This window comes from Hesperophylax consimilis, chromosome 16, assembly GCF_061612785.1.
Source record: "Hesperophylax consimilis isolate HC1 chromosome 16, BYU_Hcon_1.0, whole genome shotgun sequence".
In the NCBI taxonomy this organism is placed as follows: Eukaryota; Metazoa; Arthropoda; class Insecta; order Trichoptera; family Limnephilidae; genus Hesperophylax; species Hesperophylax consimilis.
The window spans coordinates 25031043-25058292 of record NC_142851.1 but is presented as its reverse complement, the minus strand read 5'-3'; the positions used below and the strand labels follow the sequence as shown (position 1 = coordinate 25058292).

At 34.4% G+C, this 27250-nt stretch overlaps 1 protein-coding gene across 2 annotated transcripts; it reads left to right on the top strand.

Moving 5' to 3' along the window:
• The first annotated feature begins 395 nt into the window (after positions 1–395).
• LOC149416928 (1,5-anhydro-D-fructose reductase-like) lies at positions 396–19701 on the top strand. 2 transcript variants are annotated; one of them, XM_089640688.1, is made up of 5 exons: positions 396–505; positions 607–774; positions 13037–13240; positions 14902–15152; positions 19396–19701. In XM_089640688.1, the coding sequence occupies exons 1-5, from the start codon at positions 440–442 to the stop codon at positions 19697–19699; spliced, it is 993 nt and encodes a 330-aa protein (XP_089496814.1). In that variant the 5' UTR covers positions 396–439; the 3' UTR covers positions 19700–19701. The 2 variants fall into 2 exon arrangements, with proteins under 2 accessions (XP_089496814.1, XP_089496815.1); XM_089640689.1 differs by lacking the exon at positions 13037–13240.
• Positions 19702–27250: the final 7549 nt, after the last annotated feature.

Genomic DNA, 27250 nt, shown 5'->3' with positions numbered 1-27250 from the left:
GCACACACGAAGATGTGAGCTAACTTAAGATTAATAAATAAATAAAATGATGTTCATAAAACCTTCAGAGCTATAGCTCTGATTAAAGCCTTGTTATTAAAAGTGCTGTCTATTATTTTAGGTGGCAACACTCGATGCGGTGGGATTTTTAAATACTAGCGCGAAGATAATTCTTTGAAATCAAATAATAATAAACAAAGGAACAATTAAAAAACAAAACCGTGATTGTATGAATCTGATTCCTTAGAATTTGACATATGTTTACATAAAAACAAATCGCTAGCTGTACACAGAAGATTTCGGTCAAATTTTTCATAAACACAAAATAGTCTAAAAATAGTCCCATAGACTTGAATAATTGCCAATTTTCTCACCAACAATATTTCATTCATTTTGTTTTAATTGAACGAAAGGTTCAGATAATATTATTCCGTCAAATATGAAAACTGTTACTTTAAATGAAACCAATATGGAAATACCAATGGTTGGGCTAGGAACGTGGCAGGTAAACACTTGTGTTCAAGGTTAAGAATAAAACAACGAATTACTTACTTTATTTTATGCATTGATTACGCGTTGTCTAATGGTATCGTAATTTTCTTTTAGGCCAAACCAGATGAGATAGAGAATGCCGTCAACAATGCTTTAGATTTGGGGTATCGGTTAATAGACACAGCATTTAATTACAATAATGAGGACGTCATTGGACGGGTATTAACATCGTGGCTAGATCAGAAAAAGGGTGAAAGAAGTGAATTGTTTATAACCACAAAAGTAAGTACTAATTGTGCACCACTTACCCACTTGAGCTATAAGATATTGACGATACGGTGTGTTGAGCGCTGAAGATTTCAGTACCTACTTTTGATTTTGAATTCGCCCGCGCTCATTAAAAAAATCATACCTCCAAATATTGACACGAAAGCAGATCAACTGTTAACTGTCGTTTAAAGCCAATAAATGTACCTATATTTCGTAATTTATCTTAAGTTTCTAGGTTTTATAAAAATATAAATTAAAATAAATTCACAAGAGCTTCAAATACGTCTTGTGAACAAAAATGGTTTAAAATTGTATTTATTACGGGTAATTTTTTGAACATGTTTTTAAAGTTCAATAGAACTAAAAACAAGATTTGAACGGTTTATTTATAATAACATAACAATACAGGTTTAAAAGGGTATATTTATAGTTTTATTTTTTCCGACTCTATGTCCGGGTAAATCTTCCCCACACTTTTCCACAAATGATCATCTAGTCAATCCACATTATGCAAGTGCATTATTTAAGCATAATAAATACAAAACAATACAAGAACAACACGTCAACTCACCAGAGATCAAATGGGAAAATAATTCACCGACTCCAGATATTTTCATATCAGAGGGTTCGGCTCGGTAGAACTTCTAACTGAACCTAAAAATCCTACTGATCCCTCAGTATAAATATTTATAAAATCTTTCGTAATCCTAGATCATTCCTACGCAAGGGCGGATCCAGCTTTGGCGCCAGGGGGGGGTCACGTAGTCGTGGTCAAGTTTTTTTTTTTTTTTTTTAAAGAAAGACAAACATTCCCGGGTTACGAATAACCCAACAATAACTCCTACCACCACCACAGAAAGCCGAAAATGCTTGCTTGTGTTGTGATGGAGGACTTAGGTCCGGTCAGTTACAGTTACAAGAAGTTATAATTTAATTTTGATAATAATATATACAAGTAAAAAGTAGGTATTGTTGGATATGGTAACACTAGGTATATCATTAAGATTGTCTTTTGCTCCGCAAACCCGGGCGGCGCACAGTGGGCTGAAAATCGCCTTTCATAGACATAGAGACTTGAATTTTCAAGGGTATTTTTTTTGGCTAGAAATGGATTCTGCTGATCATTACTATGCTATAAAATGTCGTACGAAGCAATTGCGTGTACAAATGAAGGAGTTATATTTTTTTTTAAGAAAAATTTGTATGGCGCTGACATTAAAAATGAGGCTATCTCTGGAATCATAATGTTGGCCGTTCTATCTTTACACACAGATAATACTACTATTTATTTGTATTTTTTTGACATACTTCATATTGTGGCGCAAGGTGTGACTTTTTTTTAAAAAATCCTAAAGTTGAAAAAAAATCTTTTTTTTGTTGATGAATCATTTTAATGCTTAAATGCTTTACATATGAGTATGCTTTGTCTAGTTTACAATATTTTATTTACACTGCAAGCCAAAACACTGTGCACAGTGGGCTGAAAATCGCCTTTCATAGGCATAGAGACTTGAATTTTCAAGTGTATTTTTTTTGGCTAGAAATGGATTCTGCTGATCATTAATATGCTATAAAATTTTGTATGAAGGAATTGCGTGTACAAATGAAGGAGTCATCATTTTTTTAAGAAAAATTTGTATGGAACTGACATTAAAAATGAGGCTATCTCTGGAATCATAAGGTTGACCATTATATCCTTACACACAAATATACTACTGTTTATTTGTATTTTTTTGACATACTTTGTTCTGTGGCGAAACTTGTGATTTTTTTTTTAAAAATCCTCAAAGTTGAAAAAAAAACTTTTTTATGTTGAAGATTCATTTTAATGCCTAAATGCTTTACATATGAGTGTGCTTTGTCTAGTTTACAATATTTTATTTACACTGCAAACCTAAAAGCATTTAAGCATTAAAATGAATCATCAACATTAAAAAGGGTTTTTTTCAACTTTGAGGTATTTTAAAAAAATAATCGCACCTTGCGCCACAATATGAAGTATGTCAAAAAAATACAAATAAATAGTAGTATTATCTGTGTGTAAAGATAGAACGGCCAACCATATGATTCCAGAGATAGCCTCATTTTTAATGTCAGGGCCATACAAATTTTTCTTAAAAAAATTATAACTCCTTCATTTGTACACGCAATTGCTTCGTACGACATTTTATAGCATAGTAATGATCAGCAGAATCCATTTCTAGCAAAAAAAAATACCCTTGAAAATTCAAGTCTCTATGTCTATGAAAGGCGATTTTCAGCCCACTGTGCGGCGTAGGCTCGTGTAATGTCAATTGTCAACCAATACAGTACAGATTACAATTATTAATCGTGTTCTTATTTCACCACAATATAACATGGTGTCAGGTGTGTCTTCAACATAGTATTGTGTGTAGGAATCTTGCAACTTTTTGAATTTCCTTTTCCTCGTTGTAGTTATTCGCCATCATATATAAAAGAAATGATTGCTTAAAACGTTTCCACTCGCCAACCATATCCGTAGCATTCTGCATTTGCAGAATTTGACTCGACATTATTATTGTAACACTTTGCTTGTCACGACAAAATAGACAAATAATAACAGCTTGTTGACCGTTATTTCTTTGCTTCCTGGTAAAGAATTTGAATCGTTCCACTGTAATATTCACTGTAGGTATGAAGTGTCTATCCAGTCTATCGAAGAATAGAATAATGCCTTCCAGCGTGCTCTTCTCAATAGTGAGGCCGAATGAATTAAAAATTTGAACTCCTTTAGGACCAATCGTTTGCAGCAAATGTTATTAATAAATGTAAGTACTGTACTTCCATATTTAAGAGGAATATAAACGCTGGAAATATTTCGATTCTTGTGCTTTATAAATTTTAAAACCGAGCGCCTTGCACCGTCATATTTTTGCCTGATTTGCACGAGGCAAGTAATTTGAAATAAATATTGTTGCCATGACGCGGTGCTTGCAATACGTAAGAAGCGCCCAGCGAGATCTCCGTTCGCCGATGCTTCCATACGCTTGTTAATACCTTGTTACCTGGTGGATGAATACCGTCCATTCTATTTTGCCAGCAGCGGCCGAGCCGGCAGCGTAGTCAATATTATCGACAATCCTCAAACTATGGGGAACGCTAATAAAAGTAAATATTTATAAAATTTGAATTGATTTTATTTATTTACAATCCAAACAAAAATATTCTGAAAGTGAATTATTAATAGGTACATATAAATATTAATAAAAAGAAACTTGATTAAGTTAAATATAATATGTATATATATTAACAAAATGTAACTAATACGTTCTTTTACAAAACTAGGTATATGTACTTTTATCAAATTTACATACACTTTATCAAATTTCCACATCTAAAATTTTTGTAAAATTTATTTACAAATAATTTTTTTGGAAACAAATCAACAAACCAATCTCAATATTAGAAATGATGATGGAACAACTCACAGCTAGGTTTAAATATATTCTACAATAGATGCATCAATTTAGGGATACATACACTTAAAAAAAAGGTTAAAATAAATAACTTGCATCTAGCTATTCTGAATTTATCCTAAAAGAGCATAATTAAAACAAATACAATAGATATCGCGGGTTCGAACCCCGGCAAACAAATCTCAGTATTAGACATTTTCAAGGAACAGCTCACAGCTACATATATTTAAAAATTATTCTTATAAAATATTAACTCTGATCTACCAATACTGAATTTAAGCATTATATTCGTCAACCTAAAATTTCTCAAATGAAAATATTCTACATTAGATACATCAATTTATGGATACATAGACTTAAAAAAAAAACGGTAAAAATAAATAACTTGCATCTACCTATGCTGAATTTATTCCAAAAAGAGCATAATTAAAACGAATAAAAAATTACGTTAAGTGACTTTTGGTGTCGTTTACATTGGGAATTTGGCCAAACTCGCCTTCAAGAGCGATTTACAGGAAAAAAACTTACGAGTCTAACCCCAGCCTTAGAACATTAACAAATAACATTTGAGTTTAAACACACATACACTGGCATAATGAAGAAACTGATTAGATTACTTACCATTTCTTGTAATGAATTGAATTTGCAGCAACAATTTTTAAGAACACTATTACTTATATTGGAACTTATTTTTTTTAACTTAGTAAACAAATAAAAGTAAACACTTTATTAATAAAGTTTAGTCGTTCCGATTGAGGTTAGGTTTTGCTAGACGCTAGACGTTAGTCGAAACAAAGCGCGCGCAAGCGTCACACGTGGTTACACGAAATGTGTCATAATAATATGAAAGGTGGCGGCCGAAGCGCGCGCCGGTGGCGGTGCGCGGTGACGCGGTAACATTCGAATTTTCGATGCGTTCGTTCCCGAATAATGCGTTTGCCGTCAAACAAAGTATTATATTAAATTAATTAAGCCTCAGCATACGCTGTTTGGAATTGCGATTTGGGTAACACCCACCTTTTTTAGTTTTCACAACTGCGCATAGGGTTTTGATTGTCGCTAAGATAGCAATTTTATATATTTCACTTCTTGCGTTTGCTACGTCTGTTGATATTATTGAGAACTAAAATTAATTTTACCAAAAGTTGGACATACTCTCCAAATTCGCCGTGCATTTAACGGCAACACGTAGTAAGGGTCGACAGGAGTCCGCCGGTCGTTAGGTATTTGGTACTTGATAAATAAACTTTTATTTCGGTGGACAAATACTAGCGAAGTTACTTGAACTGGACGCGCGCGGGACTTAAAACGTCTACAATTCTCAAACTAAGGATATTACAGATTTAATTAATTAAATCTTTTTTATATTAAATTAAAATGTAACTTATGTATATACTTTTATAAAATTATATACATAAGTAAATAATTACATATTTATATACTTTTATAAAAGTATATACATAAGTAAATAATTACATATTTTAAAAATACTTTTAATTGTTTTAAGCTTTTTTATATCAACAGGGTTTGAACTCTAGGTTCCTCCTAAGGACTTGTAAAACAGAAGACTTTTTGTAATTATATATTTATTCATTTAAACAGTACAATAATTTTAAATAGTTATCTAATAAGTTTGCATTATAACATTATGAACTACAATCTACCATATTTTACCCCATTACGACGTATATGTGCTGACGGAAAATCGGCTCTACTCGGAAATAAAATCAACAGAACTCAGACTTAAGGCGAAGCTCAATTAGTGCTAAATAGTGATTTTCCATTAATCTTTATAACGAATTTGTTTACATTATGAGTACCAAATAAAATGCTTTATATAAATTGATGCTTTTCTTATCTTTTCTCTTGAGGAGAATTCAAATGAAAAAATTATTTACTTCATATAAAATATAAATGTAACCTACTAAAAAATGTATTTATTCAATAAAAATGTATGAATGCACAAATGAATCAACTTTTAAAAAATAACATATTATGGGTAAAATTATTTGTGACAGTTTCCTTTGATTAATTTTTTGCGTACTTATAAATTTTTATACAAAATAAATAAAAACCACTTTTGCGCATGAAATCGAGTGTTTCTTGAATCCATTTTCCAAGCGATTTTAATGCCTATTACCTGTGTATTCGTCACAAAATAAGGCAAACAAAGAATATACATATTTTTGGCTTGTAGCTTCCTCTTAAGACGCGGCATTCTGCATTTCGAATTGTAGATGGGCGACGCCCACCACTTTTACTTGTCATAGAGTTCGTATAGGGTCAACAATCCATTGTGTTTTTTCCTATAGAACAATATTTTTCCATAGAAAAATATTTATTTATACTTTAGTTTATTAACTTACTTACCTGAAATCGACCTTAAAGCGTTGGAATTTCGAAAAATTAACATTTTATTTTTAACTTGTATAATCACGCAGAATTACCTGAATCCTGTGTGGAGTTACGTAACAAAAACATCATCATCATTTAATGGCCAATACAAAACAAACTTACTCGGTTTTTACAGTTATCAATGCATTAAATATGTCTAAATGGACGCAATCTAAAAAATAATATAAAGTATAAAATTATAAAAACAACTTGAAATAGTTGAATATGTTTTGTAATACAGAGTTGTCCCTTGAGGATAATTTCTAATACTCTATTTTTTGCTTTACTTCACTTTTTTCTTTTTTAAATAAAAATTGAATTTCATAAAGATATTTGTAAATTTTATAAAAGTATACGTGATAGATACATTTTAATTAAATATGTTATTCAAAATATTTTTTGTTGTTGTTTTAAACCACTTTATTTTGCTATACACGTCGACCGGTTTCGTTTGATCTCAATCTACTACTATTTCTAATGCTTCTATATTATTAAGGCGTATTCCTATTTTATTTTTATGTACAATTTTGACTCCTGTATTTTTATCAAAAGTATGGTTAGTATTAATTAAATGTTCGGCAAAGTCTGAATAACCAGTATTTGTTAAATACCTGACGTGTTTTACTCTAATATTTCCAGAGTGGCAAAAAACGACTGCGGAATTCATTCAAGAAATAATCTCACAGTTTTAGAACAATCAGCTTACATCGCCTTGTGGCAAACGAATTTTTGGCGAATAGTACTTTTGTACACAAGCCGCGGCCTTGGGACATTTAATTTATGTTTGTTAATTATTTTTCAATTTTGAAAAACAATATTATTTAACCGAAAAATGCAATATTCACGTTAAATAAGCTATTCAAATATTTTAAATTAAATATTATTTACAGTAAATCACGTAATTTTAGATGCCAAAAATTCTGACACACGTCCACTATGCCTGCCGACTGCGCGGGACTGATGAATGTTTGAAATGGTCTTATGTAAATCAGAATGTTAGAGAGAGCGCGCTAATATTTAAAAGGATTGGAACGAACAGACGTAAGCGACTGCTGTGAAAATATTTTATGAAACACGACTCATTTGAAATAAAGCAAAAATCTCTCTCCAATGTCTTTAGTTGCATTTAAACATACACTCTGAATTTTTTCGTGCTTATAACATATTAAATAACAGAACAAAACGTATTTTTAATAATTTTCGGAGCTTACTTTGCGATTTTTTTCTATCGAGGGAATTTCAAATAATTAACGTTTCGGCAAAACAAATGTATGGATATTATCTTCAAAAACAACTTTTTTTTTTTGGAACTCCAAGACTTAAGGAGTTAGCGAGAAACTTGATATAAAATCGGTAGAAATTGAAAATGCCGGGTCTTAAATATTGAAAGTACTTAAATAAAATTTATATTGTGACAAAAAAAATATAAAAACATTATGTTTAACAATTTTAATTAGTGGTCCACCTAGGTCCTGGATGGGCCCAGGACCTAGGTAGTCATGACCCCCCCCCCTGGGCCCCAGCCCAGGGGGGGGGTCATGACCACCGTGACCCCCCCCCTGGATCCGCCACTGTTCCTACGTGTATTTAAAATGACTGATTTTTGCATGTTTATATATAAATTGTTTGACAGATCTAAAACGCCTAAATTTTGAATGAGAGAGCTAGGTGTATTTTCTTATTTTTTCAGAAACAGATTTTTGAATATTACAGGAATTTGGAATAGCGGCATCAATGATATAAGTTTTTTTTTAAATTTTGTCATGTAAAACTATATCCGGTCTATTATGAATTTTATTTATTTATTTTTTGACGCCCTATTGGGCTTTTAAGTACATAAAAATTACAAATTTCATTTTTAGCATCAGTATAAAACAAACAATAGAAAATCGAAATAAAATATAATGATTTCTCATACATTATTTACATTTAAAAAGTGGTGGACTAATTTGGCTTTAAATGTATTGAAGTTTAAATTAAATATGTCAGCGACATCACTTAGTTCATTGCCCAACCTATGTATTCTTTCTAACACAGAATTCGCAGCGAAGTTATTGTTGTAGAATAAAATATTCCGTCTAGTATATTTTGGAGGTATATGTAAAGATAGCAAGTTTATAGTGTCAGGGCAGTCTAACCTTGAATGAACAATTTTATATAATAAAAGAAGATCAAATATTTTTCGCCTTTCAGATAATTTCGATAAGTTAAGTTTACTGCGTAAATTGACATAATTGATTTCAATAATAGGAATACCAATTTTGAAATTAATAAAACGCAAAAATTTATTTTGAATTTTTTCAATTTGTAAACAATGAGAGTTGAAATGAGGACACCAAATGGTTGCATTGTATTCAACCTGACTTCTAACTAGAGACGTGTATAGTAATTTTATAGTTTTTATGTTATTAAAGTCTTTAGCGATTCTGAGAATAAATCCAAGCATTTGTAATCCCTTACTGGTAATGCTATTAATGTGATTCAAGAAGCGTAATTTGGAGTCAAAGATAATTCAAAGGTTATTGAATTCAAAAACTCTTTTTAGATTGGCATTGTTAATTGAGTAGTCGAATAATAAAGGGGTTTTAGATCTATGGAAACTGATCGTTTGGCATTTGTTGATATTAAGATGTAATTTGTTTACGATGCACCATTCATAAAGTTTATTTAAGTTCATTTGTAGAGTTAAACAATCAGAAGAATTACCGATCGATTTAAACATCTTTAGATCGTCGGCGAATAGAAGAAAGTGAATATTGTCGAAAATTAGTGAAATGTCATTAATAAATAGTAGGAAAAGAATTGGTCCTAGGTGGGAACCTTGAGGGACCCCACTTAAGGCAAAAAAGTGTAAGAAGTTGTGGAGGTAATTTTTACAGATAATTTTTTGTATGATAAGTAACTTCTAAGCCATTCGAGGAAGTTGCCGCTTATTCCCAAGTGTTCTAATTTTTCCATTAAAATGCGATGAGAAACAGTATCAAAGGCTTTGCTAAAGTCAGTATAAATTGTATCAACTTGAAGACCCTTGGACAGTGCATTAGAAATAAAATTTTCGTAAAGCAATAAGTTAGATGACGTAGATCTGTCTGGCATAAAACCATGTTGAAATGTTGATATAATTGGTTTAATTTGATGCATAATTTTACTTAATATAATCTTTTCTAAAAGTTTAGGTAGTGATGACATAATACATATGGGTCTATAATTTTCAATTTGACATTTATCTCCTTTTTTAAAAATAGGTGTTACAAAGCTACTTTTCCAAATTTCAGGAAAACAACCTGAAGATAAGGATAAATTGAAAATTATAGTAATAGGAAGAGCTAGAACATGAATACAGTTTTTAAGTAGTATTGAGGGAATCATATCTGGCCCCGAATTTGACCTGGTATCCAGCTGTTTGATAAAAGTCACAACATCATTTACTACCACATGGATGTTATGCAAGTTGAGTGAGCTTTCGGTAAATTGGGGTTTATCAGATAATATGTTGTCATTGTCTTCAACATATACACTCTTGAAGAAATCTGCAAATAAATTTACAATATCGTTTTTGTCATGACCCACTTTTTTCCCATAAAACATTGTACCGGGAAAGTTAGAGTTATTTTTCCGAAAGGAGTTAGCGTAATTCCAAAATTTATTCATATTTGTTAAAATAGAATTTTCAACATTGTTGGTGTATTTCTTGAAACATACTTTCGATTTCCTAGTACAATCTTTACGCAGAATGGAGAATGCGATATAATTATCTAGCGTTCTATTTATTTTATAACGTTTGTGGGCAATTTTTTATCGTACGTTAGATTAATTAGTTCAGAATCGAACCATTTAGGGAATTTAGAAGAGTAATATTTTTGTAGGGGTACAAATCTATCGATTGCTTGATAAATTACATTGTAAAAGTATTCTAAGGCCTCATTTAAACTTGAGCTTTTACAAGTGAGATCATAAGCCCAATTATAAGTAGATAAAAATTCTATAATTTTTGGGTAATCTGCTTTTTCAAAATTACGCTTGACAATCGTGGGGTCAATTACCTTAACATAAGTATTGAGGTAATTGATTATTAGAGGGGGTGGTATTTATCGAATGGAAGAATCATTTCATCAGAGGCATACACATTAACACTAGAAGAATTTGTAAAGACAAGATCGAGAAGACGAGAATTGATGTTGTACACATGGTTTTTCTGATGCAGATTTAAAAAGTTCGACATTTATATAATTTCATGGGAGCCATGATTGATGTTGTCCGGACTCGAGGACGCGATGTTCTCAATGTCCCATACAATATTTGGGAGGTTGTAGTCACCCATCAGAATAAATGTAGCATCAGGAAATTTTCTTCGCATAGTTTCAACTTCAAGGTGGTGCTCCTTATATGTTTGCAGGCCGGAGGATGGTGGTATATATGTGCAACCGATTATAAGTTTTTCACTTTTTAAGGAAACCATTACAAACACTTGTTCAAGATGTTTGTGAAGGCATTTCAGTTTCTTCGAATTCAGTTTGGTTGATACTGACAATAGTACGCCGCCACCTCTTGTTTTATTGCTGGAACTTTGACATCTGTCGTTTCTGTAAATGAAATGATCTAAAAACCCCAGTTCTTGATCGTTTATGCCAGCATTTAGCCATGTTTCAGTAAGAGCATAAATTTCGTAATTCATCGTTGGTAATGTACATTTTAGTTCTTGAAGTTTCGTTCTCAGTCCTCTTACATTTTGATAATATATTATTAGTTTGTGGGTCAGTTTTTTGGATTTAATTTTACAATTGTTGGGTGATTATTAATGTACTTGATTGTAATGTCTTGCTCACCCGATGATTGCCTATTTTTTAGTTCGATTCGTAAATTATATAGATAGTTCCTTTGAGCAACTGATTGATCAGGGTACATGCGGATGTTATTCTTCAGCAAGTGTTTTTTGCCGAGTAGGGTTTTCGGCCATTTAGACTCAGGGAACTCGACTTTTACACCCCTCGGTTTATTAGTATCCCTTTTCCCGATTCTGTAAACTTTCAGGTCAAGAGAATTGGTAGAGTTGTCCAGGTTGAAAATGATTTTTTTATGCTGGTAGTGTCGTCTTTCATAATATCAGTCTGGGTTATTGCTTTGCTATTAATTATAACTAATCTTTCGGTCTGTTAGTATAGTTTTATCATAATATATTTCCTAAAACTGAATTTGTTCCGTATTCATAATATGGTACTAAGCAGTAAATCAAGTTATTTTTAATGTGAATTATTTTTAAAACTTGATTGTGCCTAAATGTATACTCGGACGGCGCCAATACAGAACATCCCGATATAATATGTTCTATAGTTTCCAGAAAAGCCAAAAATTTTCTACATAAATCATCAATTTGATTATGTAACATTACGCATTACAATTTTTATATTAAAACATTTAGAATGAACATACGAAAACTTAAATAATCTCGTGTTGATTTTTTCACTTGGCAAATATTTTTTTCAATCTTAATTTATCAGACTAAAAATTATCCTAGATTAATAAAAAATGTATTATGTCTTTGTTAAGAATCACTTTCACTGAATTAGTATTAAAAAATCGCACAAGTTACGACATCACACAGTTTATTTATGGATAATTTAGGTTCCGCGCCAAACAGATTTGACAGGTGCAAATTAAATTCCACTCTTACATCTTTTAATTTTAGAAGTTTGAAATATGTGCAAAATAAACATTTATGGGAATTTTTAATGCAACGATAAAACACCATTCGCAAAAAAATGTTTCGTAAGTGAACTTTAAAAAAATGTATTTGATGCACTGTATAGGCACAGCGTAAGCTTGCGGGTTTTGCAAATGGCAAAAAGTGGTTTAAACCAATGTACATAACTTCATCTACGGCCCAGGGTGGATTTTATCTCTTCCACAAAGTTCTCCACAAACCCCACCATTTTGAGTTTTAGAGATTTGAACGGCCCCGTTTAAATGCAGATTTTCTCCCCGTTTTAGCTTAGCTTGTCAAAATGTGAACAGTTTACTGATGATATTTGATCGAAATCTGAAAACGACCGAGGTTCCGGGGACCGTTCAAAATTCAACTTTTCAAAATGACGATTATCCTCGATTTGTTGGTCATCAAATATTAAATACGTTGGTTTATGTCCCAATGTTGGGAAGTCCAAATATTAGTACGTAGGCATAATATAATCTTTATATACGAGTAGTAGTTTTAGAATAGTTGTACACTAGATATTATATAACATGTTAAATTTTATAAATAAATATACTTTAAAAAAAAGATTTGAAACACCTCACAAACCTTAGAGCATTTTAAGTTGGTATTTCAAAATGCCAAGCGAATCGGTTTTTAACGGGGACCGTCCAAAACGCGAAATCTTCAAAATGGCACTTGATTTGATGGACGTCAATCAATCTAGTTTAACACTCCTATATTAATTTTGCAGCTTCCCCATATAGCAAACAGAGCACAGGATGTGGAGAGATTTCTCAGATTATCTCTGATCAAACTGAACTTGTCTTATGTTGATCTGTACTTGATCCATGTGCCCTTTGGATTTGAGAATGATGAGAAAACAATGACGCCGAAGGTGAACGAAAATGGCGACTTTGAACTTGACTTGACCACAGACCACATTTCTCTGTGGAAGGTAATATATTATTTTAATATATAGGTATAATATTTTTTATCTCACTGAAAATGCTTTGAACATAGGTTGTAGGAAAGTAGCATACTGCATTTAACAAATACTGGGATGACAAATTAAAAAGATGTCTACTGATCCGTCCAGAGGCGGATTTGCCCTTAGGCCTATGTAGGCCCGGGCCTAGGGCGGCCAAATATTAGGGGCGGCCAATCGTGACAAAAAAGTCACAGATGATAACAAGAAATGACTTCCTAAGTACCTTAATATTGTACGTACGAAATAGCGATATGCAAGAGCGTGCTCACACACAGCACACAGCGCGACCGCACGCCCCGCAGCCGCCCTCGCCACACTTATCATGCTCCGTCGCTCGCGTATTTCCAATCCATTCAGTTGCGCTAGTGACTGAACCGCCTTAGGTATTGTCATGCATAATAGCGTGTTCACACACAGAGCTATAATATGCGTGGGATGGCGTATTTCAGCATATCGCTCGCCATACTTTCCAATTTGGAATGTACGGCGAGCGATATGCCGAAATACGCCATCCCACGCATATTATAGCTCTGTGTGAACACGCTCTTTTAATCACCTTACAAAAGCTATAATAAATAAATAAATCAGAGATTATAAAATAATACAATAATAAGATGTTATTTATGCCAATTATGAACTTTCCACTGATGATAGTGAATAATAAAGTGTGACATTATAAAGGTATTTTCTTAAAAAATAAATATATATATATATATATATTTTTTTATTATATTTTATTCAATAGCTCCGTGTTAAAATAAACGGCTGGCCAAGAAAATGTTTTAAATAATTACAATAAATGTTTTACGAATGGTAGGAAATGTGGTCTATTTTTGGACCGAAATCAATCGCAGAAAAATAAAATTGGTCCGTTGTCCATTTTTCGACCGAAATCGTTCCAGAGGAACAAACCCGCAAAGTTTGGATACTCCTGGTCAATATGATGGGTACTGAGAAAGGGGCGGCTACATACTCTGGGGCCTAGGGCGGCCAAGACTGCAAATCCGCCTCTGGATCCGTCTTTTCCCAAATGGCATGCGGGGAACGAGCCAGTGCCCCGGCCCGAGGGGGGCCCGAAACTCATGCCCATAGCAGTTTCATAGTTATTGGTATTTTTGTGTAGGGCCTTTATAATGTAAAATAATCTCAAGGGCGATGTGTTAGGACCGTTAGGTATTATCAGCGCCTGATGCCTCTGCAGTTCGACACACGGGGCAGACTGATCACACTGCTCCTGCATAGGGCCGGCCCTGGCTGCCAGGCAACTTCCCCTCATTCTTGATTTGTCTTCAATGGCATTCATTCAAAATCGTACTTATGCTCTGTCCAGTAGTCCAGTGCTTTTTAGGTTCATGGTAGGCGTGCGAACTCACCGGCAAGACAGGCTAAGGGGTACGTCGACAAGAGTAGGCAATACACGACAATCTTATCTGAAAAACCTTTATCATTTACCGGGGCCATAACTGGCCTTGACAATGGAAGTGGGAGAAATTCAAATATAGCCAGTCAATGACGTTACAATTATTGTCAAGTTTATTCGTAACCTGGAATTATTTGTTTCTCTTCATAAAAATAAAGTTTAAATCAGTTGTATCTTTGCCACACATGCAAATATCCATATTTTTCAGGCAATGGAGGCGGTTAAAGAACTCGGTCTCACGAAGAACATCGGCCTGTCGAACTTCAACGAGGAGCAGATTGAGGCCATCTACAGTGTTGCCAGCGTGAAGCCTCAGGTCCTACAGGTGGAGTGCCATGTCTACCTTCAGCAGACGGGGCTGAGGGAGTATTGCCAGAAGAAGAATATCGTCCTCACCGCGTACAGTCCGCTGGGTAGTCCAGGGGCTCAGCATCACTTCTCGAGCAAGTACAACTATGGGTAAGTACTTATTTTTACATAATTTAATAATAAAGACGTATGTAGGTACCTACTTACTTACTTTCAAGGAACAAAAAATATTACTCACATTTTTGTTTAATTGGTTCCTTTATTTGTTTTTATTTTTTTTTGACATCTAGTCATGAAACATATTTTAATGCCCTATTTTTTTTTATTTATAACACAAATAAATAAAATAGCTCACATTCTTACTAGATATTTACTGTAACTTTTGATTTAAAAAAAATATTATTCATATATGTAAAAAGCATTAACTTTGTGGCTCGTCAATCTCGTCATAATTTACAATAAAAAACACATAGAGTAAATAAAATGAAAGTTGTCATAAACAAATTTATGTGTTTTTTACTGTAGAAAAGTTCTGGTCGCCCGCTAGTGCAGTCGCTTTATTCTCGCTCCGGAGTTATAATTCTCAAACCTTGTAGTACTCCCGAAAATTACGAAAATTTTCGCTTTTTTTAATATTTTTTTACATTTACGTTATCAGTATCACTAATTACAACACAACAGTGTATTTATTTTGTTTAAAAACGGGCTTTTGCCCGTTTTTACGAGTGTTTTCCGTTCTATGCAGTACTTTGTCGTATTTGCGTACCCGTTTTTGTGTCTTTTATTTTTATTTAACAATATAAATTCAGTTATACGTTCGATCCTCTATCGCCTATACTTTTCCCGTTAAAAAACAGTGATTTTGTGTAAATTCTTTGTGAAAATAGTGTTTTTCTTCTCCAGGGCAGTGACCTTATTGTTACAGTGTTTTTCTCTAGTGTTTTTTTTTCCAGAACTCTCTGTAAGGTTCTAGTAGCTCTCGCGTAAACATTCTTCTGTGACGTCACTTTTCTTTCCAACGGATTTTTCTAGAACCTTCTCGAGCGAGCCCTCTGGAATCTTCTAGAAGCTTCTGGAAGCTTTGTTGGATCAATCCTAAATACTTTTTTTATATATTTCTTGATTTTTCTTTAAAACATTTTTTTTGATATCCAATTTTGACATTTTTTCATATGTGTTGACATTTTTGAAAAGTTTTTTCCCGACATTTTTCCCCATTTTTGGGGAAAATTTTGTAAAATCTGGGGATTTTTTTTTTTTCCCCATTTCTTTTTTTTCCTTTTTTTGTCTTTTTTTCCCCTCTTTTTTTTTTATAAATGGCGTCTGGTGCGGGTTCTTCCGATGATTCGGACAGCTCCACTGGGAATCCTGCGATTCCTCCGAAGAGTCGTAAACAATTGTTGAAAGAAATTGAGAATATTTTATCCACCATTTCGCCTACTGCTGAACCTTCTACTGCTGGACCTTCTAAAGCCACAAAATATAAGAGAAAGTCCCATAGGAATATTGTTACAATTGATACAGACAGTGAAGCAGGAACTGTACAAACTACTGCCCGGCATTTTCTGACTATAGCTGATAACCAGGAAGTGCCCTCCATTGCTCCCTCCACCACTCCGACTGCCGAAAAAAATAAACGAGTTGAAGCTGGAACTGCACAAACTACTGCCCCTCATACTCGAGTTGAAGCTGGAACTGCACAAAATACTACCCCTCATACTCCGACTATAGCTGATAACCAAGAAATGCCCTCCATTGTTCCCTCCACCACTCCGAATGCCGAAAATAAAAAACGAGTTAGGTACAGTGACTCGCCTGGCAACCAAGAAATGAAGGCAATTCCAGCTCTGGAAAAATGCCAAAAAATCAGATCAATAATCATGGATGGCTCCAACAAGCTCAACAAATCGGACAAAAGTACGCTGAACACCACTCTGGACGATCTGATGTCTGATATAACCAGACTTATGCTTGAACTCAACACCCTATCTACACGAAGCACAACAATCGATGAAATGATGATTGCGCAGTCGGCATTGTCCTCTAAATTGGATTTGGCGATGAAGACACGTCCTGTATCTTCTGCAATTCCCATCGCCCATGAAACTTTGTCGTACGCCAATGCCGCTGCTAACTTGCCAGCTTCTAAGAAAATCATTGTACATGGCTTTGAGCGTCCCATCCCGCCTAAACCTTTGACTGTCCTTTTCTACCCCGTAGTTCCAGAAGGCAAAACCTCGGAGGACACTCTCAAAAAATTGGAGAAAATTCTAAATCCTAAAACTGATGACTTTCAGATTGTTCGATCAAGAAAGATTAAGGGTGCAGGAATGGCTTTCCAAGCCAAAGATAAGAAAGGACTGGACAACATTAAGAAAGCCGAGGCGAAACTCGCTGCTGGCGGTTTTAAGATGATTAATCCTTTGGGCCGCCTACCAAAGATTGTTATTTACAACGTGCCAAAGGGCGAATTAGCTGCAGACCAGGAGCTTTTTTCTGAGGTGTACGCGAATAACTTATCCGGTCAGACTTCTCTTACTTTAGAGGATCATCTTCGAACCATGCGGCGGGTTTCGCTTTTCGGCAAACGTGATACATCTACTATGAACATGGTGGTGACATGTCACCCTGATGCTCGTAAAGTCCTAATAGACAGCGGATTGTGCTTTCTTGGATGGAATGCCTGTCGCACTCGCGATTACACAGGAGCCACTAGATGCTTCAAGTGCCAACAGTACGGTCACATCAGCAAATCCTGCTCACAGGAAAAAGAAACCTGTCACCACTGCGCCGCACTGGGACACACTTATGAGGATTGCCCCAAGAAGGCACTTCACGCTGTCTGTGCAACATGTACCCGCTTTAAGAAACCTGCAGATCACCCAACAGGTGATAGGGACTGTCCTGCCCAACTGGCTGCCGTCAACATTCAAGTCAGAATGACCGATTATGGCTCTGGCTAATTTTACATATTTCTTCTTTTTAGGAACTACTTCTTTTTTTTTTTTTTTTTAATTCTTATTTTCGTTTGTCTTGTTTTCAGGATTTTTCATGTGATTTACTATTAACATTTTGTCCGTGTATTTTATTTTCAGGAATAGCTACATGATTTGCTTTTCTCTTTTGTTCTTTTAATTCTTTATTTTTGTATACCTTGTTTAATTTATCATGATTTGTCAATCCTACTGACCTCTATTGTTTACTATGATTATTAATTTACTATTCTTATAATAACCACATACGTGTTGCTGACTTTGTATTGTTTATTGCGATTGTTAAATTTTTACCTATTTAATAGACACTAATGTGTTTCTGACTATATCGTCTCTCTTTTTCTTTTTTTTTTTTTTTTTTCTATCTTAGATCTCGAAACCATTTCAGACCATAACTGAACTCCATTGCTTGTTTTGTGTTGTTTGATATCCCCATAAGGGGTTGTTTACGGACCTAGTCCCCGCATAGCTCATTGAAGCTCTGTCACTTATGGAACTCTGCCAGACATCTGTGCCACCCCTGAGGGTGGTTGTGGGTCAGAGGGAAGTCCGTGCTGACCTGGGTGCCTTCCGCCCTGCCTCCGACTTCCTGACGCTTTTCTCCCCTAGGGTCTTTAGGGTTAATCCCTACCATCCCATATACTTTCTTCTGGGCACCACCACGAAGTCGGCTTAGGGACGCGGCACTTGGATCTGCATTTGTCTTCCCAACCACCACCAATCCATCCTCGGGACTGCCAGCTGCGAGGCATTGAACCACCTTACTCTTGTGTTTTCTTTTTCTCTTGCTTACAGCTCACCTGAATTCGGTGACCACACGATATTCGTGATGGTTACTGAACATGTCTCTTTTTCTTTTTTTTTTCTTATCAACCATGTACTTCTTATCCCTTTTCTCTACTTTAGGTTGCTGATACTTTGGTACTATATGTTCCTTTTTCTTTTTACTCTTTTTTCTGTTCTCGTAAATAGACTGTGAATTCTACGCTTTCTAACATTGCCCTGATTTTTTATGCTTATCTGTTCTTGTTTAAATTTTTGAGAAGTATTCATTCATTGATCATAACACCCATTGTAGTCACTCATCTGTAAGCGCTTGCATACCGCTTCCTAAAACTGTATGCGGGGACATTGAAGGTCTAACTTCACTTTAAATTATAGAGCCGTTTATTCAAAAAAATTAGATTCTTGCGAGAACTCCGAAGGGGTGACCATAAGTCACCTATACCGGGGTGGGAAAGCGGTGGGTCACTTCAATGTAGAAAAATACTAAATTAAAAATTACTAACTTTTATTCAGTTAGGTTGGATATTTTGGCTTCAAATCGAAATTCTAATTTTGCGTGAAAAAGGCCGCGCAGCCGTTCCTCCTGAGTACTTAAAACTCTTTTCGAATTCCAGGCTTCAAAACTGTCCCGATTTGATAGGGCACCCCAAAGTTAAGGACATAGCTGCCAAGCACGAGATCACTCCTTCACAAGTCTTGTTGAAGTATCTCGTCATTCACAACATCGTGGTCATTCCGAAGAGCTCCAACCCGGAAAGGTTGAAGAAGAATATCGACCTATTTAGCTTTGAACTGAGCGCCGAAGACGTGGAGGCGCTCAGTCAGTTGGACCATGGGGAAGATGGTAGAATAATAGACTTTATGTTTTGGAAAGGTGTACAGAATCATCCTAAATATCCATTCCCAATAAAGGCTTGAACATGTACATAACTAATTTATTTACTTGTTTTTATGTTGTTCCCTAGGTTTACCGATACCCACTAAGAAATCTAAACTCAAATATCAATGCGGAGGCTTAGGATTACAGGTCTATTTATAAACAGGAACCTCAAGAACTGTTAGTTATTATCCTGGCCTTGGCGTCTTGATAATTTGGCGCCCGGGCGGATTGCTCTAATTGCACCTGCACCGGGCCGGCCCTGTCTATTGGATTTTAAGTTAGAATACTTTGTAACCTCCTATTAACCCTTAAATGCATGATTTATTTATTTTTCTGGAAAAAATATATTTTGTAAATATTTACATGCATATGCAAGGAAATATAAAGAATTTTATTATTTTGTAATTTTTAAATGATATTTGATTAAAAGAAAATTGGTGCAGGTTTACAACACCATGTATTTAATAAAAATTAATATGAACAATTTACGTATGAAAAAAAAATAAAAAACCTAAAAAAATTTCTCAAAACTAATAAGTGTACCGGAAAAATACGAGTTATTACATATAAGTATTGTATTATTGTATCTACTTACCTAAGAAAATCAAAATAATAACATCAAAACAAAACTGTAATTCTAACCTCCAACCAATTTTCGAGAATCTTCACTTTGAGAAAAAGTGACATTTGACATTCACGAAAGAAAAAAAAGGTGATGCCACTCGATAAAATATATTACCGTGAACTTGATAATTCTAAAACGGCATGCATTAAGTATACACCAAAGAGTTAGGGCCTGTTCCCACTTCCGTTTTAAAAACGGAGGCGGGTCCCGTTTTAGAAACGGATGCCCTAGTGGCTGTAGTGGATGTATGGAGCTGTTCACACTTGTCCGACACGATTTGAAAACGGATCCGACATTTTTTGTCGGATGGATCGCCAGCGCAGCGCGTCCGTTTTCAAATCGTGTCGGAACACGCTCGCTCATAGTGTTGTATGGAGCTGTTCACACTTGTCGTCCAGTCGTTCCGGCAGAGTCCCCGCCAAACCCCGACCCCTCCCCGCCCGCTCCCTGTCGCAAGGAAGCAGGCACGCTGCGTGCTTGTATTTGGTTATTTTGTTAAGTAAATAAATCAAAACTACAATAATGGATATGGAAATAAATCCCGAAAATTTAATACCACTGGTCGAAGAAAGAGTATGGTAATATTTTATCTTTAACTAAATAAAAACAAAACACTTGGTGTACACAACTTTTGTACATCAAAATTTTTATTTTTAATTTTTTAATTTTCTTTTTATAATTTTAAAGCTTTAATGAGATGCACGGAAGAGCGTATTAGTTTAATAAACACATAATAAAAAATATTTGAGTTGTTATTGTTTTCTTACTTTAAAATATCGATAGCCTTTCTTCAGGACAAATGCATTTTCTCAATTTTGTATTTTGATATGTTAAGCTCTCTGAAACTCATTCCAGTAGATGGTTAAAGGAAGTGATAGACATTCTCTTAAGCCATTAAGCGCCCTTGAGGTGATTTTTCATAGTGAAAACGGCGCTATATAAATAATCCAATCATTATTATTCTAAAATAATTAAAGAACTTTAGTTCATCACTTCTCAACTCACCAATTAATGCACACAGCTATGATTGGATGTACCCAAAATTTTCTTTTCATTTTTTTCCTTCTTTTTAATAAGTACCACATGACAAAAAGAGCTTCATCGTCGTCCATTGCGCACCATTACTGAAGAATGAGCAAATAACATGTTTTGATTGAATCGACAATTATTTTTTTTTCGTAGAGTTTGGTCCGTTTTTAAAACGGAAGTGTGAACAGGGCCATTGGCCATCCGTTTTTAAAACGGGACCCGCCTCCGATTTGAAAACGGAAGTGGGAACGGGCCCTTAAAGGCGGTTTGAACGGTATGTTGCAGTTTTGCAACAGTATGCATTTAAGGGTTAAATCTATCAGTTGTTCATCTCCCATTTTAACAACAAAACGAGCAATAAATTTCAATAAACGTCAAAGCAAACATCAAATCAACTCGTTGGAAGGTATTGTAACGTCATTGGTTGGAAGGCCTTTCACTACCATCTTTATTACATACAAAAATACAACAATACTCTTTGAGAGTGCCAACTTCGACAATTTTTCTCCAGTCTAAATAATAAAAATAAACGTTCTTACAGTAAATCTGAACACTAAAACAACACACAAAATTAACAAAAAGTGCTAACTTTTGTGAAATAAACCGCACCGTGTTAAAACCGCAGATTTTAGTGTCCCAGTGTCAACAGATCGAAAACAGAATCATTAAATTATATGACAAGCAAAGTACCTATACAAACTACCTATCCGAAACTTGCGCCAGTGAAGTTAAACCAGTGGTTCCAAAATAAAGTTTAATTATTTATATAACAAACATTTATTTTTTTAATAATAACATATTTTTACATTCGCAATCGTTTATCTCTAATGCAAAAAAGTCAGTCAACGCTATAAACAAAGTACTTCTTGACCCTGTTAATAAATTTAACAAGGACCAAATAGCTAAAATTACTCCGATAGCATGCGAAATCTTAAAAGCAATTGCCAGCATGTCCATAATAAGCCTGTACCAGCACTATAATTTTATTTGTAACTAAATAAAATCAAAAATTTCTAAAATATCTGTAGAACTATCTAATGATCCTCTCCTACCTACCGACAACCATCATCCTCCCCTATACACGAAATTAAACACACTATGTGATATCGATACCAAACCTGAACAAAAAACTCTGAACTTTAAAAGAGCAGACTTTTGACTCAATTAACTTCCATCTCTCAGATATAGAATGGTATTTTTTGTCCGATGAAAACATTGACAAACTTTAGACTCTATTTAACATTTTCTAACACTATTAAATCCTATTTACCTTTTTAAACGCCGAAAAACTATACTACCTACGGTACCTACTACTACAAACCTACTCAGTTTGATTCTCATCGGAGCTAACTGGCTCTCTTCAGCAACAAAATAGTCAACACCAAAAATCAAACAAATCAAATCCATGGCTGATTATACAAACATTAGGGAAACTAGGAAAAAATTTAAAGAGCCTACCAAACAATGCTGCAAAATGTACATAACTACCATCAAGGATAATGTGGATTTCTTAAAAAAATAAACAATGAAAATACGGACTACCCATCAATAATGTAAATTAATGGAATCAGTGCAAACAATACACAGGACATTGTAAACCTTTTTTCAGACTTCTTCTAAAACGTATACGATGACGAAACTCCAGATGATAAAATACCCGAATACAAATTTAGTAATACCACACACTAAACAAATTGCCATATCACACAAAAATCTTGCGAACAGAAATTTCTTTCCTTAGACAAATCTGCTGGCTCAGACAACATTCCACCAATATTCCTTAAAAAAAGCTTCAATGCATTATCTAAACCACTTACTGTATTATTCAACCGACTCTTGTTCCTTGGGTATTTTCCGAACCGCTGGAAATCGAGCTTCATTACACCTATCTTCAAAAAAGGAGACGACACTGACGTAGCCAATTATCGCCCCATTTGTATACAGTCAGTACTGCCTGAGCTTTTTGAATCAATGGTCCTTGATAAAATCTATCCCAAATGAATAAAATTAATTGACCAAAACAAGAAGCCAAGTATCTCATAAACTACTAGCCCGAAAACTATTTGCTCTAGGAATAAGAGACAACATGCTACAATGGTTTAATAAAATCTTTTTTATCGAAAGCTTTCTGTGCGACGACCAGTGGCCTACCGCAAGGTAATCAATCACCTTGGTATTTTGTTCCTCATTTTCATTAACGATATAACAAATTGCTTCGAGGATGTCGAGGTATTGCTCTTTGCTGATGACATAAAACCATACAAAAAACTGATGTAAATCATTGCCAAATGCTACAGTCAAATATTAGTAAGTTTAAAGATTGGTGCGTACAAAATAATCTATTTTTAAATGTAAAAAATGCAAAACTTGACTTTCTGCAGAAATGAGAGATCTCGAAATTATATTGGATGAAAAACTATCGCCAATCGTATCCACCAAATTGTTCATATCCAACAAAGGCATGAAAACACTAGATTTTTTTTTTTTTTGATTTTATGGATTCTTTCGTAATCCTCTAACTAGCTAGGACTTATAACAATACCCTTCATGTTTCTAGCTGACTAGTACTACGGCTCATTTGGCCTTATTACTATCACCATCTGATGGTTGTATTTACTTGACTGATTTTATATTACATTAATGAGTTTTATGAGGAAAAATTCTTAACTGGATAAAAAACCTCATACAAATGACAAGAAAAAGAAAAACAATAAGTTTTGAACTTTTTACGCTGTTTTACCTTTGTGATTTACTGAATGAAAAATATTTCATAAAACACTAGGACCTTTGTGATTTACTGAATGTAAATATTTCATAAAACACTAGGCTTCGTATTAAGAACAACTAAAAAACGTTAACTCTACACAAGCGACTGTTATACAGATCTCTAGTTAGAAGCATAATTGAATACAACTTAGTAGTTTGGTTTCCCTCTTACAAAATTCACATTAATAAAATTGAGCGTAGGTATACAACAAAAAGAACTACGTTTTATAATTTTTAAATTAAATATCCCACAAGAAGACTTTCAATATCATTTATTATTAAATACTCTAAAAATACACACATTGGAAGACAGGCGTAAAATAAACGACTTTTGTATTAAAAAATCTTAACTCTAAATTCAACTGTTGCGAACTTCTGCAACTCAAAAACTTACGAATACCTACAATAACAACACGACAAAATACACTATTCCACTACAGCACACATAAGTTATTACATACACAATTACATTGCGAACTCCCCAATACAACGGTTTCACACTATGTGAAACCAATACTTAACTGATGTCGACATTTTTAATATTAACTTTGCGAATTTTGTGGATCACGTTAAAGATTTATTCCAACACTTCCTAAATAGATGTTGTATTTTTGTAAACCAGTCAACTCGCTTTATTGTTTAGTTTAAATTTTTGTTCTTTTTCTTGTTTTTTATTTATTTATTTTTTATTTTTGTTTCTTGCGTATTTTTTTTATTGTTTCTTGCTTATGTTTTAAATTTGTCTGTCATCAAAATTGTACCGCCTACATGTAAAAGCTCTCTGGGGGTTAAATAAACAAATAAATAAATGAAATACATCCCACGCCGCTCTGGTCCAAGGTTTTCTACAAACCTTGGATCTAAACAGCGCAGATCGGCGTTGCACAAGGAGCGTAGAATTACGTTGCGTCACGTTGCAATTAAGTTATCCAGATGCGTTGTCTACGTTGCGTACGTCGCGTCGTACGTGGGGCCCATGTGCCAGACCAGTGTGCCACCTCAAAACTTTTTATTGTCTTTGCTTGAATTTGAAGTGGCATATAACTCCGGTATGGCCTTGAAACCCATTTGAAACCGACACGCCCAACTCCGTTTTCTTTTAGAAAAAAATATTGTGGCTGAAAGCTCAGATCTCATTGGCTTAGAGATTGACATTTCGCTCGAGGCCAGATAGATAGTTGATTTATGGTTGATTTATGCCAATTTATGCTCGAGGCCACGGGGAAACGACACAGTCGTCTAAATACTATCATTTCGTGTCTAAAATATTGTTTGTTAAAGTTCTTCGTGATAAAAATGTAAAGCCAGTGTAGTGTTAGCGAGTTACAAACAAATGTACTACCTACGTAAGTTAATGTTTGAAATGAATTGACAGATTTTAGGTTATTCCGACGTAAATTACGCATCAGTTTGCAATCGCAAAAGACAATGCTCATTAAAAAGTGCTTCATACCAACGCCTTCTTGGCATATGTCTTCCTCCACAACGTATAAATGTTATTTATTACATTGACCAATGTAATTGATTAGTGATTATCCTGTTGTGTCTTATTGTTTTGGGGAAATTAAATTTTTTAAACATGTAACTATGAGTTTTTCATTTTGCTATTCAAAGTAAGGGCCCGTTCCCACTTCCGTTTTCAAATCGGAGGCGGGTCCCGTTTTAAAAACGAATGGCCAATGGCCCTGTTCACACCTCGGTTTTAAAAACGGATCCGTTTTAAAATCGGATCATACTCTACGAAAAAAAATAATTGTCAATTCAACTAAAACATTTTATTTGCTCATTTTTCATTAGACGATCGTGCGCAATGGACGATGATGAAGCTCTTGTTGTCATGTGGTACTTATTAAAAAGAAGGAAGAAAATTTTGGGTAAAAGATTTTCTGAACTTTCCAAGTTTTAATTGGTCAGTTGAAAAGTGATTAACTAAAGTTCTTTAATTATTTTAGAATGTCTATCACTTCCTTTAACCATCTACTGGAACAAATTTCAGAGAGATTAACGCATCAAAATACAAAATTGAGAGAGTGCATTTGTCATGCAGAAAGGCTATCGATATTTTTAAGGTAAGAAAATTACAACTCAAATATTTTTTATTGTGTGTTTATTAAACTAATGCGCTCTTTCGTGCATAGTGCAGCTCATTTAAGCTTTAAAATAAAGAAAAATAATTAAAGTTTAAAAAATAAAAAAATAACTTTTGAAACATGTTGATAATTTTGATATAAAAAAGTTGCGTACACCAAGCGTTTTGTTTTTATTTAATTAAAAATAAAATATTGTAGTTGTTGGCTACTGGGTCTTCCAGTGGTGGTCCGTGAGTTATTAGCCAGCTAGATTGCTAGGATAAAAATACGTTTTAATTTATTTACTTAACAAAACAACCAAATACAAGCACGCAGCGTGCCTGCTTCCTTGCGATTGGGAGCGGGCGGGGAGGGGTCGGGGTGTGGCGGGGACTCTGCCGGAACGACTAGGCGACAAGTGTGAACAGCTCCATACAAAATTATGAGCGAGCGAGTACCGACACGATTTGAAAACGGACGCGCTGCGCTGGCGATCCATCCGACAAAAAATGTCGAATCCATTTTCAAATCGTGTCGGACAAGTGTGAACAGCTCCACGCATCCACTACAGCCGCTAGGGCATCCGTTTTTAAAACGGGTCCCGCCTCCGATTTGAAAACGGAAGTGGGAACGGGCCCTAAGGAGAAAAATGTTGGAATTCATCCGTCGTAGATGTAGATAAGCACAATCATGTTTTGCTAATTTTCTTCAGTGTTCTTTGTTTTTTCATGTATTCAATTTTCTCGTTGCTCTTATAAAGAAATTGAAATTTTAAGTCATTTTGGGTTTTTCGTCTCAGATTACCAAGTTTCACTGACAAAGTTTCCTCTTGAGAAAATTAGCTGTAAAAGTTCATTTTCTTAGTCAGATGAACCTAGCCCTCAGTAAACATTTCGACATTTTTCTGCTTCAAGGACATTTTTACTTTTAAAATAGTTTTTTGGGCTAAATTGAATTGCTGAGTGGAATTTTATTGTCTATAGTCGTACTTTTTTTAAATGGCCTTGAGTTTTTCTACCTTATTTATCATCACCGCTCCGTCGGCTATATCCATGGTTGAGTAGTGCACAAACTTTTTCCGTACAAAAAGCCAGAAGATA

What these genes read in the sequence shown, in the direction of transcription:
- LOC149416928 (XM_089640688.1), top strand. Translation starts at nt 440, where the DNA reads ATGAAAACTGTTACTTTAAATGAAACCAATATGGAAATACCAATGGTT. An exon ending in AATTGTTTATAACCACAAAA is followed by an intron (nt 775 to 13,036) that starts GTAAGTACTAAT and finishes TTAATTTTGCAG; the next exon opens with CTTCCCCATATAGCAAACAG. An exon ending in ACCACATTTCTCTGTGGAAG is followed by an intron (nt 13,241 to 14,901) that starts GTAATATATTAT and finishes CATATTTTTCAG; the next exon opens with GCAATGGAGGCGGTTAAAGA.